This window comes from Heloderma suspectum, chromosome 12, assembly GCF_057233095.1.
Source record: "Heloderma suspectum isolate Gila_16-S chromosome 12, 16-S_ref, whole genome shotgun sequence".
Classification (NCBI taxonomy): Eukaryota; Metazoa; Chordata; class Lepidosauria; order Squamata; family Helodermatidae; genus Heloderma; species Heloderma suspectum.
The window spans coordinates 10,830,707-10,847,340 of NC_139469.1; the positions used below are offsets into that span (position 1 = coordinate 10,830,707).

A 16,634-nucleotide genomic window follows, 5' to 3' on the forward strand; every position below is an offset into this window, starting at 1 on the left:
CGTCATCACCAGCCAGAATGTCCCTGCTGGATGGGGATGGTGGGAGTTTGAGTCCAACACATCTGCAGAGAACCAGGTTGGAGAAGGTGAAGTAGAGTGCCAGATCAGAACTGGGAGCAGGCTAGCTTAAGGGGCTCAGGAAAGGCTGCACAGCATACTATATTCTCCTTCAACACCTTGCTGCCACCTCCCAGTATCTGCTGCCTGAGGCAGCTGCCTCACTCTGCCTAATGGCATCACCTGATGATAAAATATAAAACCACCAACACAATCGATCAATCAATTATACTCCCCCGCCCAAAGCTTGCACAAATAAATAGGTCTTTCATGCATAAATTACAACAATATGTGGAGCGGGGAGCTGAATCTGTACTGGAAAAGAGTTCCACAGTGGGGGTGCCATTTCTGAAAACATCCTGCCATGTGTGGTAGTTCCATGGGCCACGTTCTTCAAGGGCACCACAAGCAAAGCTTTCCCTGCTGATCTTAAATCCCAGGGTTGGGGAAGGCAGTCCTTCCCCGTTTGAGGAGGGCCACGGGCAAAGTGCCATCAGGTGGGCCCCTTCCTCTCTCAATGGGCCACGGCAGGTGATCCTGACGGGGGTGGCAGTCTGGGCCTGTGTCAAGGGTAGGCATGGTTGGGCACCTGCCAAGGGCCCACACCCCAGCAGGGGCCCACTAACAAGAGCGCCCTGGAGTTGCTCCTCCTCTTCACCATGGCAACCTGCTTGTTCCCCTGCCTTGCGCTCCGGCCCAGACAATGGTGGTGGCGAGAAGGAGGAACAGCAGATGCCGCGGCCTCCTCGCTAGCTGGCTTTCTGCCTGCCAAGCAAGCGAGTGGCAGGAATGATGGGAAAGAGGAGGAGGAGCAAGAGCGGCTGGTGACCATGACGGTGAGAAGGTGGACTCACTGGGGGAGGGGGCCCATGGAGGGTGTCTTGCCCAAGGGCTCTGGAAACCCAGAGCAGACACTGGTGGCTGCAGTCCAGGTGGTACTGGGTGACTGCATCTAGACCCCACCCCCACCCCCATTTAATTTCCCACAATGCCTCAGAACGTTGGTCAGGGGCATTGTGGGAAATTTAAAAGGGGCTAGATCCAGGTGCCTGGTGCTGGTTGGAATGCTGGGGCAGAACAAAAAGCAAAACGGGCCTGGGCTATTGCCAAGTTCTGACAGCAGCCCTGACTGGGAGGATCAGCCTTCCTAGCGAATTCGGTTTCCAGCGAGTGGGACCTCACTGCTCCACATAGCTCCTTCCCATGATGAGGAGAATGGGCGTAAATTATGCACAGCGCATCTGTGCATTATTGCCATTCAACCCATGTGTGGATCGCGCATCTTCATCCTTGCCTGGCTTGGCCGATTTTAGATCTGTATCTCAAAGTTGTGTGCTTGTTTCTTGATCGGCCTGAGTTCTGAGAGCCAGGAGGGGCTGGTCTCTTCCCCAGGAGGCCAGAGGTGGCTACTTGTGCATCGCCAAAAATAGGAAGTGCATCACCCCAAAGAAGAACGGAAGAGGGCACAGATTTGCATAAAATCTGCACATACTAAGGGCGCAAGCCTATGCATGTTTAGAGAGAAAAGAGTCCTTCAATTCCCAGCATGCCCCAGCCAGCCTCCCAATACCTAAGGTATATATTGTCTTAAACCTGGGGCCTGATCCACTCAGGACTCACACTAAACATATCCGAAGGTACCAAATGACTCAAGTCCACTTGTGTGAAAGAATCATACAGTTTATTGATGGAAAATGGATGCAGAAAATAGAAGCAAAGAAAAGCTTACACACGCCCCTCAACTGGATGCGGGGGAAAAGGCTGGATGGGGAGGAATTAGCTGAAGCTGAACCCTGACAAGACTGAGGTACTTTTCGTGAGAGACAAGAGGAGGCTGGGGGATGTTGACCTGGTGTTGAATGGGGTACGGCTACCCTTGAAAGACCGGGTCCGCAGCCTGGGGGTCATTTTGGACTCCCAGCTGTCCATGGAGGCTCAGCTGTGAGCTGAATAGTGCTGTACCAACTCCATCTGATACAGCAGCTGCGCCCCTTCCTTCCCGACCATCTGCTCCCATCGGTAGTACATGCCCTGGTCTCCTCTCGTTTAGACTACTGTAATGCGCTCTATGTGGGGTTACCCTTGAAGACGGTTCGGAAGCTGCAGCTGGTACAGAATGCGGCGGCTCGCCTGATTAAAGGCAGCCGCCGGCGAGATCACATCACTCCAGTGCTGAAGGAGTTGCACTGGTTACCAGTTGTATTCCGGGCCAAATTCAAGGTGTTGGTTTTGACCTTTAAAACCCTATACGGATCTGGCCCAGCCTACCTCAAGGAGCGCCTCCAGCAACACCAGACAGGCCGCTCAACAAGATCAGCCTCGGATGGCCTTCTCTCTGTCCCATCAGCCAGGACAGCTAGGCTGGTGAGGACGAGGGAGAGGGCCTTCTCTGTGGTGGCCCCCACTCTGTGGAACTCCCTCCCCAGGGAACTCCGCCATGCCCCCTCTTTAATGAGCTCCTGCCACGCGCTGAAAACATGATTGTTCAGACAGGCATTTGGGGTGGGTTAGGGTATTTTTAGAAATGTGATGTTTTTAATGTAGTATTTTATTGTTTTAAATTGTTCTTGTTGTACATCGCCCAGAGTGGCTGGGTGACCAGCCAGATGGGTGATTAATACATTTAATAAATAAACAAACAAAAAAACAAACTGGAAGCTGAAGCTGCCTGGGTTCCTCGGAAGTAGCAGGCATTCCCCCAGGGGCAGTTTATCTGAGCAGGTGGTGCACCTTCCCTCTCTCAGACGAGAACCAAGCGCAAGCCAGGGTGCTTGGATTGTACAGGTGTCTCTCCAAAGTTCCAGGAACTGTCAGCACACACGTCCCTCTCTTTGATCAGAAGAAAAAGCTGGGCCCGAACTTCTTGGCAGGAAAGAAGGTTTCTCACAGAAGAGAAAAACAATCTTATCTTCAGACTGGAGGAAGTGCACCGAACAGCTGCTTGGTGTTAGTAGAAAAAAGCACCGACCTTCACTACATCTGTGTAAACCAACTCTAACATCATAATAGCTGCCAACTACTCCACTAAATAAGTATGCCTATGCTACCAAACAGTACATGGTTCTATGTAAGTTCACACCTGACTCCTCGCCATTCTTCCGAAACCAAATCCAGTACATACGCAGATGCAAATTTAGAAATAATCCCTATGATGTAAAAGGGGGAAAAATGCATTTCACCCTGGTGTGGAAGCCTGTGACCAGCTGACCTGTGTGCCTGCTCAGCCTGCTGCCAAGTGTTGATGTGGACATTCAAGGCCCCTGCTGCTCTCCCTTCTTAGGGTTTTTTTAATCTTTCGGCTGGCCTTGGACTGGGCAGCCCTGCAAAGAGCGGGCTCCTTCAAACAGAGCTCTGTCCTCTGTAAAGTAGGATACATGGCCACCTACGTCCAGGCCCACTGAACATGCTCAGAACTCATTGGGCTGTGTTCATGGTTTCTCCCCCGCCCCGCCCAAAAATATTATTTTGTACCTCCTTGGGTACCCCCTGCTAGCTGCTGCCTCCCTCCTGGTGTGGACAATGCTATGCTAGCTCCACAAGGCTCCCCACTCCAATAATGAGCTTCCTCTTAGTATCGAGCAGGGGTGTGTGACTTGTGATGCTCCAGACGTTTGGGCCTATCACTCCCATCAGCCTCAGCCAGCTTAGCCAATGGTGAGGGGTTATGGGAATCGTAGGCCAAAACATCTGCAGTGCCACAAGACGCACGCCCTTGATACAGAGTAATACATGGGGTTCCAAAGCAGGCATCCTCTCTTCCAGGCACTGACATGATACAGGCTGCTTGGCTTCAGAGAACAGGGGCATGAGAACATAAGAAGAGCCCAGCTGGATCAGACCAAGGGTCCATCTAATCCAGCATTCTGTTCACACAGTGGACAGTCAGCTGTTGACCACGAACCCACAAGCAGGACAGGAGTGCAACAGCACTCTCCCACCCATGTTCCCCAGCAACTGGTGCACATAGGCAGACTGCCTCTGATCCTGGAGGTAGCATATTGTCATCATTGATAGCCTTCTTCTCCATGGATTTGTCCACCCCCCTTTTAAAGCCATCCAAAGTGGTGGCCATCACTACATCCTGTGGTAGCGGATTCCATAGTCTGACTCTGCGCTGTGTGGAGAAGCCCTTCCTTTGACCTGTCCTGAATCTCCCACCAATCAGCTTCATGGGAGGACCCCACTGGGTTCTAATATTCTGAGAGAGTGAGAGGGTCCTTGACTTGTCCATCCATGGTGAACACCTGGACAGCAGACTGAGCAGCTGGCACACAGCTCACCTGGTCACAGTCTTCCCCACTATGGGGAGATGTATTGTCTTTCTATTTCAACTGTAGGAATTACTTTTATATTTACATCGGCATCTACATGGCCATTTCTATATTGGCATCTAAAGTTAGCCTATGCAGATTTCAATGTGCATTTCTACAGTGGCATCTAAAGTTAGCCTATGCAGATTTCAATGTGCATTTCTACAGTGGCATCTAAAGTTAGCCTATGCAGATTTCAATGTGCATTTCTACAGTGGCATCTAAAGTTAGCCTATGCAGATTTCAATGTGCATTTCTACAGTGGCATCTAAAGTTAGCCTATGCAGATTTCAATGTGCATTTCTACAGTGGCATCTAAAGTTAGCCTATGCAGATTTCAATGTGCATTTCTACAGTGGCATCTAAAGTTAGCCTATGCAGATTTCAATGTGCATTTCTACAGTGGCATCTAAAGTTAGCCTATGCAGATTTCAATGTGCATTTAATGTGCATTTCTACAGTGGCATCTAAACTTAGCCTATGCCGATTTCAATGTGCATTTAATGTGCATTGCTATAGTGGCATCTAAAGTTAGCCTATGCAGATTTCAATGTGCATTTAATGTGCATTGCTATAGTGGCATCTAAAGTTAGCCTATGCAGATTTTAATGCCAATGTGTAAGCGGCCACCCTAGCTCAGGACAGTGCCGGGGAAGAGCTAAGCTCCGCCTGTATTTGCACTACTATCCGCTCTGTGATCTGGCTCATGTCGTTAGGCTGTGTGAACAATTGCAGATGGTTGCTCACTCCCGGGGCCTGCTGTGTTGAGATTATTGAGTGGAAAAACCTTGAGCGCATTGTGAGCAGTGAAAAGCTTCTGCAACCTGTCATGGTTAATAACTTCTTTAAAAAACCTTCACCAGTGTTGGCATCTGGGCTGGAGATTGCAGTGGAGATAAAACAGCGACAAATTGGCGACGTGTGTTTGAATGCCTCTCTCCCCCCGTGCTCATCCCTCAACCTGGTACACCGCACATAGTTAAGTCCCATCCTTGAAAAAGGCGATGCTTTCTGAAGAAAAGAATAACACAACCCTTTCCACTTGTTTCTTTCCTTCAGGTTGATATTGCAGAAGAATAAAACCAAGTAAGCAGAGTGAGATGGTTGCCTCAGGCAGCTGGTGTGAAGGGGGCAGAAGGAGCGGTCACTTGGCTGCTCCCCTCTGTGGAAGGACTGTCATGTCCAGCTTGCTTCAAGGCACCCAGAGGGGCTAAAACCAGCAAGGTACGCACAGGCAAGGACCTGGCAAGTCAGGTTGGGTCCAGGCAAGGTGAGGCGAGGCGAGGCCGGTCCAGGTGAGGCGAGGCGAGGCCGGTCCAGGCGAGGCGAGGCCAGTCGGGTTTAAGGGTGCTGAATAGCCAGGCAAGTTAGACCAGGCAGGGTCTTCCAGGACCTTGGCTAGCTCCCAGTTAGCTGAGATTCAAGCAAGGACAACTGTTGACTCAGCAACAGTCAAAGGCTTTCTGAAGCCTTATAAAGGCCAGCAGCTCAAGCTCTGCAGTCAACTCCACCCCTTCAGAGAAGGAGTTTGTTTCTGAAAGGGCTACTGCCTGATTTGTAGCTGCTGGCTCCTACGGGGTGGGGTGGTGAAGGCTGTAATGGGGGGAGTGTCTTCTGCACCAGAGGAGTCAGATAGAAGCACAACCCCTGGTCTGGGAGGCCCTGGACTAGTGGGGACTGGATTAAAGGAGGGAGTCTCCTCTGCCTCTGAGTCCTTTGTTGTAGGACTCAGAATTGTTGTAGATCACAAGCTGAATATGAGCCAACAATGTGATGTGTCTGCAAAAAAGGCAAATGCTATTTTGGGCTGCATTCATAGAAGTATAGCTTCCAAAACATTTGAACTACTAGCTCCCCTCTACTCAGCACTGGTTAGGCCTCATCTGGAGTATTGTGTCCAGTTCTGGGCACCGCACTTTAAGAAGGATGCAGACAAACTGGAGAGGATTCAGAGGAGGGCAACAAAGATGATCACAGGACTGGACACAAAACCCCATGTGGAGAGACTGAAAGAACTGGGCAAGTTTAGCCTTGAGAAGAGAAGACTGAGGGGAGATATGATAGCACTCTTCAAGTGCTTGAAAGGTTGTCACAGAGAGGAAGGCCAGCATCTCTTCTCAATTATCCCAGAGTGCAGGACACGGAAGAATGGGCTCAAGTGACAGGAAGCCAGATTCCAGATGAACATCAGGAAAAACTACCTGACTGTTAGAGCAATACGACAATGGAACCAATGACCTAGGGAGGTGGCGGGCTCTCCCACACTGGAGGCCTTCAAGATGAGGCTGGATAGCCATCTGTCAGGGATGCTCTGACTTGGATTCCTGCACTGAGCAGGGATTGGACTTGATGGTCTTATAGGCCCCTTCCAACCCTACTATTCTATGATTCTATGAAGAGCCAGAGGACAGGTCAAGGCTGGGGAACATGACAAGGTCAGAGCTGTGTTCCATGCAGCCTACCCCCACTCCCAAACTGGCCTGCTTCCCTCAGGTTCAGTGGCAGATGCTGTAAAAAGTAAGGGTGTCAAACCTGTATCAGCCCGCAGGCCACATTTCGTTTCAGCGAAGCTCTCGGCCGCATTCCAGTGGTGGGCGGGCCAAAGGCAAAAGTGGGTGTGGCCAAAACCATTTTTTCTTCATTTTTGCTTGAAGCTCTTCTTGCAGTAACTAAGCCCTAGGAGAGGCATTTCAACCTTTTGGAATGGAGGGAAACCTGCACAAACGCTGGGAAACTACCAAACAATCACTGGTTGGGAGAAAGCTGTGGCCAGGAGAAGGGGTGTGGCCAACTGGACAACCTGGAGGTCCTGGTTTTGAACCCAAGTGGGCTGGATTCAGCAGCCACATTGTAAAGTAAGATCCAACTGGCATCTGTAAGTGGACGTGGTGGGGGTGTTGTCGGTGTTGTACATCTTTTCTTTTGCCTCAGGCACCAAAATGTGTTCAGCTTCCCCTGGAGACCCTCAAAGGTTTTGTTTTGTTTAAAACAACAACAACAACCCAGTACATGAAGTAGTCTGAGCAAAGTTTTTTGTTGATAGAATCCCTCTACCTTTTGTTAAGGAAATATCCAAGGCAGGTTAGGTTGAACAGTCAGAAATTTCTTAAAGCACATCACAGCTGTGGGACTCAGCTGAAAAACTGAGTCAGCTCAAAAACGAAACAGGGTATATTTATACCTCCTGAAACTTGGAGAACAAAGAAAACACACTAAGCATGCTCAGAAACCAATTAGGACTAAGTAACAGTCATATCAGTACAGCTGCGTTATTATCTGTTACTTCTGAAGTCCTAAGCTACTCCCCAGAAAGGAATTTCCTGCCTATAATGAGCAAGGTACAATCACCTTCTCAAGGTCAGACATGTATACGTTCTTTCAGTCCCTTCAGGCACCTTGGTTGGTTGCTTGAACCAAACTACTCAAGAGGCCTAGTCAGGCCTACCTTCACACCTTTAATGTGAAAAGCAGCCTTTGCCAAATCAGCAGCAGCAGCCGCTGAAATTTGTTCTGCTTTTCCCATCCTGTGAGACCCAAGAAGCTACAACTGGAACAAGAAGAAGACAAAGCATGCAATCCTATGCATGCTTAGACATGAAAAAGTCCTTCAACTCCCATGCTGGCTGGGGAATGCTAGGAGATGTAGGACATTTTTTCTGTCTAAACATACATAGGATTGCGCCCTAAATAGCAAAATCCATATATAGTGCAATACACTTTGTTAGGCCAACACTCAAAAAATGTGCAAGCTTTCGAGATCTCCAGGTCTCTTAATCAGGCAAGATGTTACAAAAAGCATCTTGGGTGGGGAATAGGAGGAAACTGAAAAAATGCTGGCTGGATATTGTAGTCAGGACGTCTGCATCCCTGCAGCCTCTGGAGATTGCCGGGTTGAGAGAAGGTCATTTGATATTTAAAAAGCAACAAATAAATACATCCTCTCAGGGGAAGGCATTGTAAAAACTGGGGCTACAACCCAGAAGGCCCTGCTGCTGCTTCTTGTGGAGGCCAAGCGAGAGACGGAATTTGAGGCAGGGGTCCTCAGCCTTTCTGGACCCATGGGCACATTGCAGAATTTGAGAAACTGCTGTGCGCACAACCACAAAATGGCTAATCAGTGCATCGCTGCTTTGGCGTCTACCTGTCACATCTATGGATCTTATGCTATATCGTATTCAGCAAAAAAAATTGTTTCATGTCTATTGGACATCGCAACATCTCTTTAATAAGGGATTGTCTAAGTCAGCTAATTGCTGGCAGTACAATACAGCTAATGCTTCTTTTAAACTTATGTTCTGGCAATGTCCAGTAGTTGCTTCTTTTGGGGCAGAAGTTATTACACAGATACATTTTGTACTGGAACAATCTTTAATATTCACTGATGTACATGCTCTTTTAAATTATTTACCTGCTTCATGGAAATTAACAAATGGTCAGTGGAAATGGATTCTCTGCGCCCTTTCGACAGCTAAAAGACTGAGGCTACAACATTGGAAGGATAAACGCTCACCTCCTATAATGCAATGGATTGAGGACCTTACGACACTTTCAATATCTGAACAGGTGGCATACCGACACCACCTTCAGATGGATCCTTATTTGGATATTTGGTCTGCTTTTGTCGAAGCCTATGCATAATTGCTAGAAAGGTGTATGCATTTCATATAGAATCATAGAATAGTAGGGTTGGAAGGGGCCTACAAGACCATTGAGTCCAACCCCCTGCTCAATGCAGGAATCCAAGTCAGAGCATCCCCGACAGATGGCTGTCCAGACTCGTCTTGAAGGCCTCCAGTGTGGGAGAGCCCATCACATCCCCAGGGAATTGGTTCCATTGTCGTATTGCTCTAACAGACAGGACGTTTTTCCTGATGTTCAGCCAGAATCTGGCTTCCTGTAACTTGAGCCCATTATTCCATGTCCTGCACTCTGGGATGATGGAGAAAAGATCCTGGCCTTCCTCCCTGGGACAACCTTTCGAGTACTTGAAGAGCGCTATCCTATCTCCCCTCAGTCTTCTCTTCTCAAGGCTCAACATGCCCAGTTCTTTCAGTCTCTCTTCATAGGGCTTTGTTTCCAGGCCCCTGGTCATCTTTGTTGCCCTCCTCTGAACCCTCTCCAGTTTGTCTGCATCCTTCTTCAAGTGTGGTGTCCAGAACTGGACACAGTACTCCAGATGAGGCCTAGCCAGTGCTGAGTAGAGGGGAACTAGTACTTCCCGGGATTTGGAAGCGATGCTTCTACTGATGCAGCCCAAAATAGCATTGGCCTTTTTTGCAGCCACATCATATTGTTGGTTCATATTCAGCTTGTGATCTACAACAATTCCAAGATCCTCTCACTTGTAGTGTGGTTGAACCACGTATCCCCCATCTTGTAACTGTGCATTTTGGTTTCTTTTTCCTAGGTGCAGAACTTGGCATTTATCCCTATTACATTTAATTCTGTTGTTTTCTGCCCAGAGCTCCAGTCTGTCAAGATCACTTTGAATTTTGTTTCTGTCTTCTGAAGTATTAGCTATCCGGCCCAATTTTGTTTCATCTGCAAATTTGATCAGCATTCCCTGCACCTCCTCCTCCAAGTCATTAATAAAAATGTTGAAGAGCACTGGGCCCAGGACTGAGCCCTGCAGTACCCCACTTGTTACCTCTCCCCAGTTTGAGAAGATCCCATTGATAAGCACTCTTTGAGTCCAATTCTGTAGCCAACTGTGGATCCACTGGATCGTTGTTTCATCTAGCCCACTTTGAGCTAGTTTGCTCATCAGGATATCTTGGGGCACTTTGGTGAAAGCTTTGCTGAAGTTGAGGTATATTATGTTCACAGCATTCCCACAGTCCACAAGGGAGGTTACCTGATCAAAAAATGAGATCAGATTCGTCTGGCAGGATTTGTTCTTGACAAATCCATGTTGGCTTCGAGTAATCACGGCATTGTTGTCAAGGTGCTTCCAGATGGATTGCTTTATGATCTGCTCCAGAATTTTCCCAGGGATTGACATCAGACTGACTGGTATGTAGTTCACAGGTTCTTCCTTTTTACCCTTTTTGAAGATAGGGACAACATTAGCCCTCCTCCAGTCATCTGGCACTTCACCTATCCTCCATGATTGCTCAAAGAGAATAGACAGTGGTTCTGAGAGTTCTTCTGCCTGTTCCTTTATTACCCTAGGATGCAGTTCATCTGGCCCTGGAGATTTGAACTCATATGTATTCATTGCTATGGATATATACAAATCTATGTACGTATATTAAACAAATGGAGAAAAATATATTTTAAAAGTTTTGTGGGTGCCTGCAGGTGCTGCAGTGGGGAACCCTTCATGGGAGGTGCCCCCTGCTATACGTCACTTCCCTGGGAGTAGGTCCCAGTGAACTCAATGGAGCTTTCTTCTGAATAGACATGACTAGGATATCATTGTAAGGCTTGTGTCCCCAACCAATCGAAGAGAAAGAATCCAAGTGCTTCAAGAGGATGGTGAAACAGCAGTAAAGGGTTCTGTGAATGCTGGTGTCATGTCCTTTCATCACAGGGCATATATCTACCCAAGTGGTTGTGGTGCCCAGTTTGTTTGGCAATTATGTTGTTGCGAGTATTCGGTTTTAATGTTTTGAGCAATGTTTTATATAAATCTTTTTGTATTTATTATGATGCATTTTAATGTACATTAGAATATTTTTTAATCTCCCTGTAAACCATATGTGTGTCTGTGTATTAATATGGTAAGCATTTATGTATTATTACATTTATATCCCACCTTTTTTCCTCTTGCCAGGAACCCAAGGTGGCTTGCATGATCCTCTTTTCTATTTTATCCTAACAACAACCCTGTGAGGTAGGTTAGGCCAAGAGTCAGTGATTGCCCCAAAGTCACCCAGGGAGCTTCATGGCCGAGTGAGAATTAGACCTTCCAGTCCAACATTCTAACCACTACACCACACTGGCTCTCAGTATATTTATATAAGCAGTATATAAATCTATTATGTGTATACAGAGAGAGAGAGAGAGAGAGATGAGATCAAACTTTGCATGTATTTTGAACAGTCATGAAAGCATCATAAAAAAAGAAGATGAACCAGAGTCATGGTGTGTGTGGGCTGGGAAGTAATGCATGAGCTGGTTTGCCATGTGCAGAACTCCCTCACAGAACACCTTCGAATATAAAGCTGGCTCAGCAGGGGAATGGAGCATGCAGGAAAGAAAATTACAGCGTTGCCACCCAAGAGACAAAAGCACCATCCCCCCTGAGTGCCTGAAGTAAGACCACCCAGAAAGAATTACAGAGGCCAGAAAACTGAAGCTTCAGCATGGAGGAGACGCTGCAGCAACTTGATGGTACACACACTTGTCTTGAGCCAAGAAGCGCCGGTGATACCTTCTCCCTCCTGAGTCGTGCAGCTAGCAGGAAATCCCAGCTCGGCTGTCAGTATCCCAGGCCCCCCTCCGCCTCCTCCTCCACGTGGCCAAGTGAACGGATTTACCAGCAGAGAGAAAGAGAGAGAATGAATCAGTGGCAATAGATCAATTCATTCCCAAGTTTCGGCACCCACGCAGCCGTGCCTTCAATTATTCTTCATCCTTTGCATTTCTCCATTGCCAAAGCAAGGGGATTGCTCATTCATTGGCCCGCCGAGGGTGTGCGATTATCTCTCCAACAAAAATCAGCATTGCTCATTCAGCAAACTGGATGCACAGGGAAAGGAACTTTGGGGAGGTCCGGATAGGCTCAGCCATCGCCAGTGGCACAAACCAACAAACCTGGATGCTTGCGGGACATCAGGTTGATGCAGAAAGCGAGCCGAGCGCTCAAAGCAATCAGGTTTTTGCCTCAGGAATGCGCAGTCACAAGGAAGGAGGTCATTTCGATCCACGGGACGATGTTCTCCGTTTCCTCCCCTGCTGGAACACGGAGTAGGATTTGGATGCAAGAGCTGTAAAACCCATGAGGGGTCTTTTCTTCCAGTTTGCTTGCAACAGCCTCTTAACCCCAGCCCTGTCAGCGGCTCTTTCTCCCCTTCATAAAACTATGCACTGAATCGGATTGGCACAGAGCTGGTTGAAAGGCTGCGGAGTTAAAGCAAAGCAGCGCTCGCTGGGTGGCAAGTAGAGTTGTGTGCAGCAACACTCAAGGCTGGAGATCATTGCAGCATCTTGAACAAGAACCTTACATTCGCGCAAAGCTTTGGGGTCTGGCACGTTGACCCGGCGTGTGCTGCAGACATAATGGAACTGGGGAAATGCGCTGACTTGCCCTGCCACCTGAAGAACGGCAGCAGTCACACGAATGGCGCTTCTGAGGTCCTCAGCACCACCAGCAACACCCTGGTGACCTCCTTGCTGGGATGCATTCTGGCCGTCATGTGCCTCATCGGGATGGCTGGAAACATCTACACACTGGTGGTCGTCAACCTCTCCGTAAGATTGACTGGCTCGATGTACGTCTACATCGTCAACTTGGCCTTGGCGGATCTCCTGTATCTCTGCACCATTCCTTTTGTAGTTTGGACTTACTTCATGAAGGACTGGTACTTTGGTGACGTCGGGTGCAGGGTCCTTTTCAGCCTGGACCTCCTCACCATGCACGCCAGCATCTTCATCCTCACCATCATGAGCACCGAAAGGTACCTGGCCATCGCTAGGCCCTTGGACACTGTCCAGCGGCCGAGAGATTACAGGAGGGTCATCACCTGCTCGGTGTGGCTCGTCTCCTTCCTCCTCACCTTGCCAACCATGATCCTCATCGACCTGCGGACAAGCAGCCTTGGCGGGGTGACTAAACGCATGTGCCACCCCACGTGGCAGATGGAGGCATACAAAATCTACCTCACTATACTCTTTAACACCAGCATCTTGGCCCCTGGCTTGGTCATCTGCTACTTGTACATCAAGCTGGCCAGGACCTACTGGCGATCTCAGGTGGCCATCTTGGGCAGCCACGACGTGAAGAGGTGCCCCAGGCAGAAAGTCCTGTACATGATCTTTAGCATCATCCTTGCCTACTGGACCTGCTTTATCCCATTCTGGTTCTGGCAGCTGCTCAGCGTCTACCACCAGCAGCTGGGCAGCCTCAACAGCAACACCGTGGTCTGCATCAATTTCCTTGTGACCTGCCTGGCGTACAGCAACAGCTGCGTCAACCCATTCCTCTACACATTGCTCTCCAAGAATTACAAGGAATACTTACAGAGCCAGCCGAAGAGCAGCGTCCTGCTCTCCAAGGTCAAGCCCAAGAGGGGCTCCTCAAGGAAGTCCATGTGGTCTGCAAGCCAAGCATACACAGAGAGCGTGGCCATTGCTCAGGTTGAAGGCATCAGCTGCGACGACGCCTTCTCCGTGTGAGCGCGTGAGTAGAAACCGGGTGGGGCAAAGGAAGCAAGGCAAGGCCCAGTGCAGGGCTGGCCTGAGACATCTGGCTGCCTGAGGCAAAGGGCAAGATGGCGCCCGCTCCCATTCCATGTACAAAAGTCAGTGGGACTGGCAGTTCTTCAGCTCTGGCACTGGGATAGCAGCCTCCACTACACCTGAAGGCAGAAGGCCATTTTAGGGGGCTCAGGGAAGGCTGAATGGCAGACAGCATGCTCCTCCAACACCTTGCTGCCATCTCCCAGTGTCTGCTGCCTGAGGCAACTGCCTCCCTCTGCCTAATGGTAGGGCCAGCCAGCCCTGGCCCAATGTCACATAAGAGCAACCCGGCTGGATCAGACCAAGGGTCCATCTAGTCCAGCATTCTGTTCACACAGTGGCCAGCCAGCTGCCCAGAGGAAACCCACGAGCGGGACTTGAGCGCAACAGCACCCGTCGTCTGGCGCTGGTCCTGGCAAGACCCAAAGCTGGAGGGAAGAGCCCTCAACCTGGCCCTTGTGGCCCAGCAAGCCCTGCCCTGCCCTGCCCTGCCCCAGCTGTCCCTTTCTCTCATTTGCAAGGTCCCCCCCCCCCCAGCCAGCGTTCCTGACCAGCGGGGCTCCAAACCTGCATTTTCAGAGTTTCAGACAGTGATATACTGGTGGCGTTGACGTGTGTTCTGCAGAAGCTGTTGTTTGGCCTTGAGAAAAAAAACACTCTCCACATCCCCAGTTTTAAAAGCGTGTCCGCTTGTTTGCGGCTTGCTGTGATTTATCCTTTTTATCGTACAGTCCCTCGAGCGGAAGGGGGATCCAAGCAGGGTCTAAATAAATATGAACAAATAACATACGTGCCAGACTTTCCCAACCTGCTGCCCTCCAGATGCATGGGACTATGGCTCCATGAAGGCCAATCAAGAGACACACACCCACCTTCTAGAGTACGGGTGCAGAGGCTCAGCCCTGCGGGCCAAATCCAGCCCAACGGGATGCCCCGGGTGGCCACGCCCACCCCCTGGTCCCACCCCGATTCTTCTGACTACCTATGATTTGGTGGTTTCCCAGCTTCCCCCCTTTCCAAAAGGTTGGAATGCCTCTCCTAAGGCTTAGCTACTGGCAGGAAGACTTTTACAGGGAGAGGCCGTGGCTCAGGGGAAGAGCCCCTCCTTTGTTTGCACGAGGTCCCAGGTTCGATCCCCAGCATCTCCAGGTTGGGCTGGAAAGCGTCCTGCCTGAAACCCTGGAGAGCCGCTGCTGCCAGTCAGTGTTGACAATACTTCACCAGATGGACCCAGGGTCTGACTCAGTATAAGGCAGGTTCTTCTGTTCCTAATGCTCAGAAACCAGTGGAGGGGGACATTTCAGCCTCCCAGGACAGTGGCCTTAAGAGATTAGAAAAATTGACACAGCAGGAAGAGAAAGAAGCAAGTGGTCTGCGGTAGAGCCCCTGCTTTGCACGCAGAAGCTCCCAGGTTCGATCTCCAGCATCTCCAGGTACGGCTAGGAATGAATCCTGCCTGAAACCCTGGTGAGCTGCTGCCACCAGCCAGTGTCAACAGTACTGGGCCAGATGGACCAAGGGTCTGGCTCGGTAGAAGGCAGCTTCTGATGTTCCTCTGCTTGAATGTGAAGTACTCTGGGCCTGCCCCTTTTGCCTTCCGCCCCACCCTCCACAGGAATGCAGCCCCCAAGAGCTTCTCAGAAATGGAACTTGGCCCTCAAGTTGAAAGAATGACAACATCCCTGCAATTGATCAATCATAAGAACATCAGAAGAGCCCTGCTGGATCAGGCCAAGGGTCCGTCTAGTTCAGCATTCTGTTCACACAGTGGCCAGCCAGCTGTCGATGGGAAACCCACAAGCAGGGCATGAGTGGAACAGCACCCTCCCGCCCATGTTCCCCAGCAAGCAGCGTACGTAGGCTCACTGCCTCTGGTACTGGAAGTGGCACACAGCCATCAAGACTAGTAGCCTTTGATAGCCTTCTCTTCCATTAATTTGTCCAACGCCCTTTAAAAGCGATCCAAATTGGTGGCCACATTTTGCAGTAGCTAATTCCATAGTTTGACTCCGTGCTGTGTGAAGAAGCCCTTCCTTTTCTCTGTCCTGAATCTCCCACCAATCAGCTTCATAGGAAGACCCCATTGGGTTCTAGTATTTTGAGAGAGGATCAATCGATCGAACTATGGCAATTGCTATGCTTTGACAATAGTTTTGAAAACATGTGAGCAATGCTTGGATAAAACCCAGAAGAGGCTGGTTATGTGTGCTTATATATAATCACTAAATCTTAATCTGGCCAAACATAATATTTAAAATTCACATCTGGAAAACAAACAAACAGCAGAGATTTCCCAGAATTCCCTTGGAGAATCCCCATCCCACTTGAAGGCAGACATAGAGTCCATCCCTAGATATGTTTCCTGAGACGCAGGCTCCACTAAGTCCAGTGTGTGCTAAATAAAACTGCACTGAGTTACAGCTGTTACAGGCATTTCCCCTTGATCAGTAGAAGCAAAGCAAGCATATCTATGCAACTATGTCTACATTTCCACGATTAATGAGGCTGAATGGTGTTTTACCTGCTGCACAATCTATCCATCAAATTTGTATCCCATCCTTCATCCGAGGAGCTCAGGATGGCAGACATGGTTCCACGCTCCCCTTGCGCATTTTACCCTCTCAACAACCCTGTGAGGCAGGCTAGGCTGAGAGACAGCAACTGGCAAAAAAATTCACCCAAGTAGGCTTTGTGGCCAAGAAAGAACTTGAACTCAGGTCTCTCTGGTGTAGGTCCAACACTCTAGCCCAGAGCCAGGGACCCTGTGGCCCTCCAGTGGTTGACTACAACTCCCATCATCCCTGTTGGCCATGCTGGCTGGGGCTGATGAGAGTTGGAGTCAGTCCAACAACATGTAGAGCAGGG

General features: G+C 49.4%; 1 protein-coding gene across 1 annotated transcript; it reads left to right on the plus strand.

Annotated features, from left to right (window-relative positions):
- Positions 1-12,489: 12,489 nt before the first annotated feature.
- On the plus strand, positions 12,490-13,706 carry LOC146336527 (urotensin-2 receptor-like). Its single transcript, XM_084817866.1, has one exon. The coding sequence runs from the start codon at positions 12,591-12,593 to the stop codon at positions 13,704-13,706; it is 1,116 nt and encodes a 371-aa protein (XP_084673992.1). The 5' UTR covers positions 12,490-12,590.
- Positions 13,707-16,634: the final 2,928 nt, after the last annotated feature.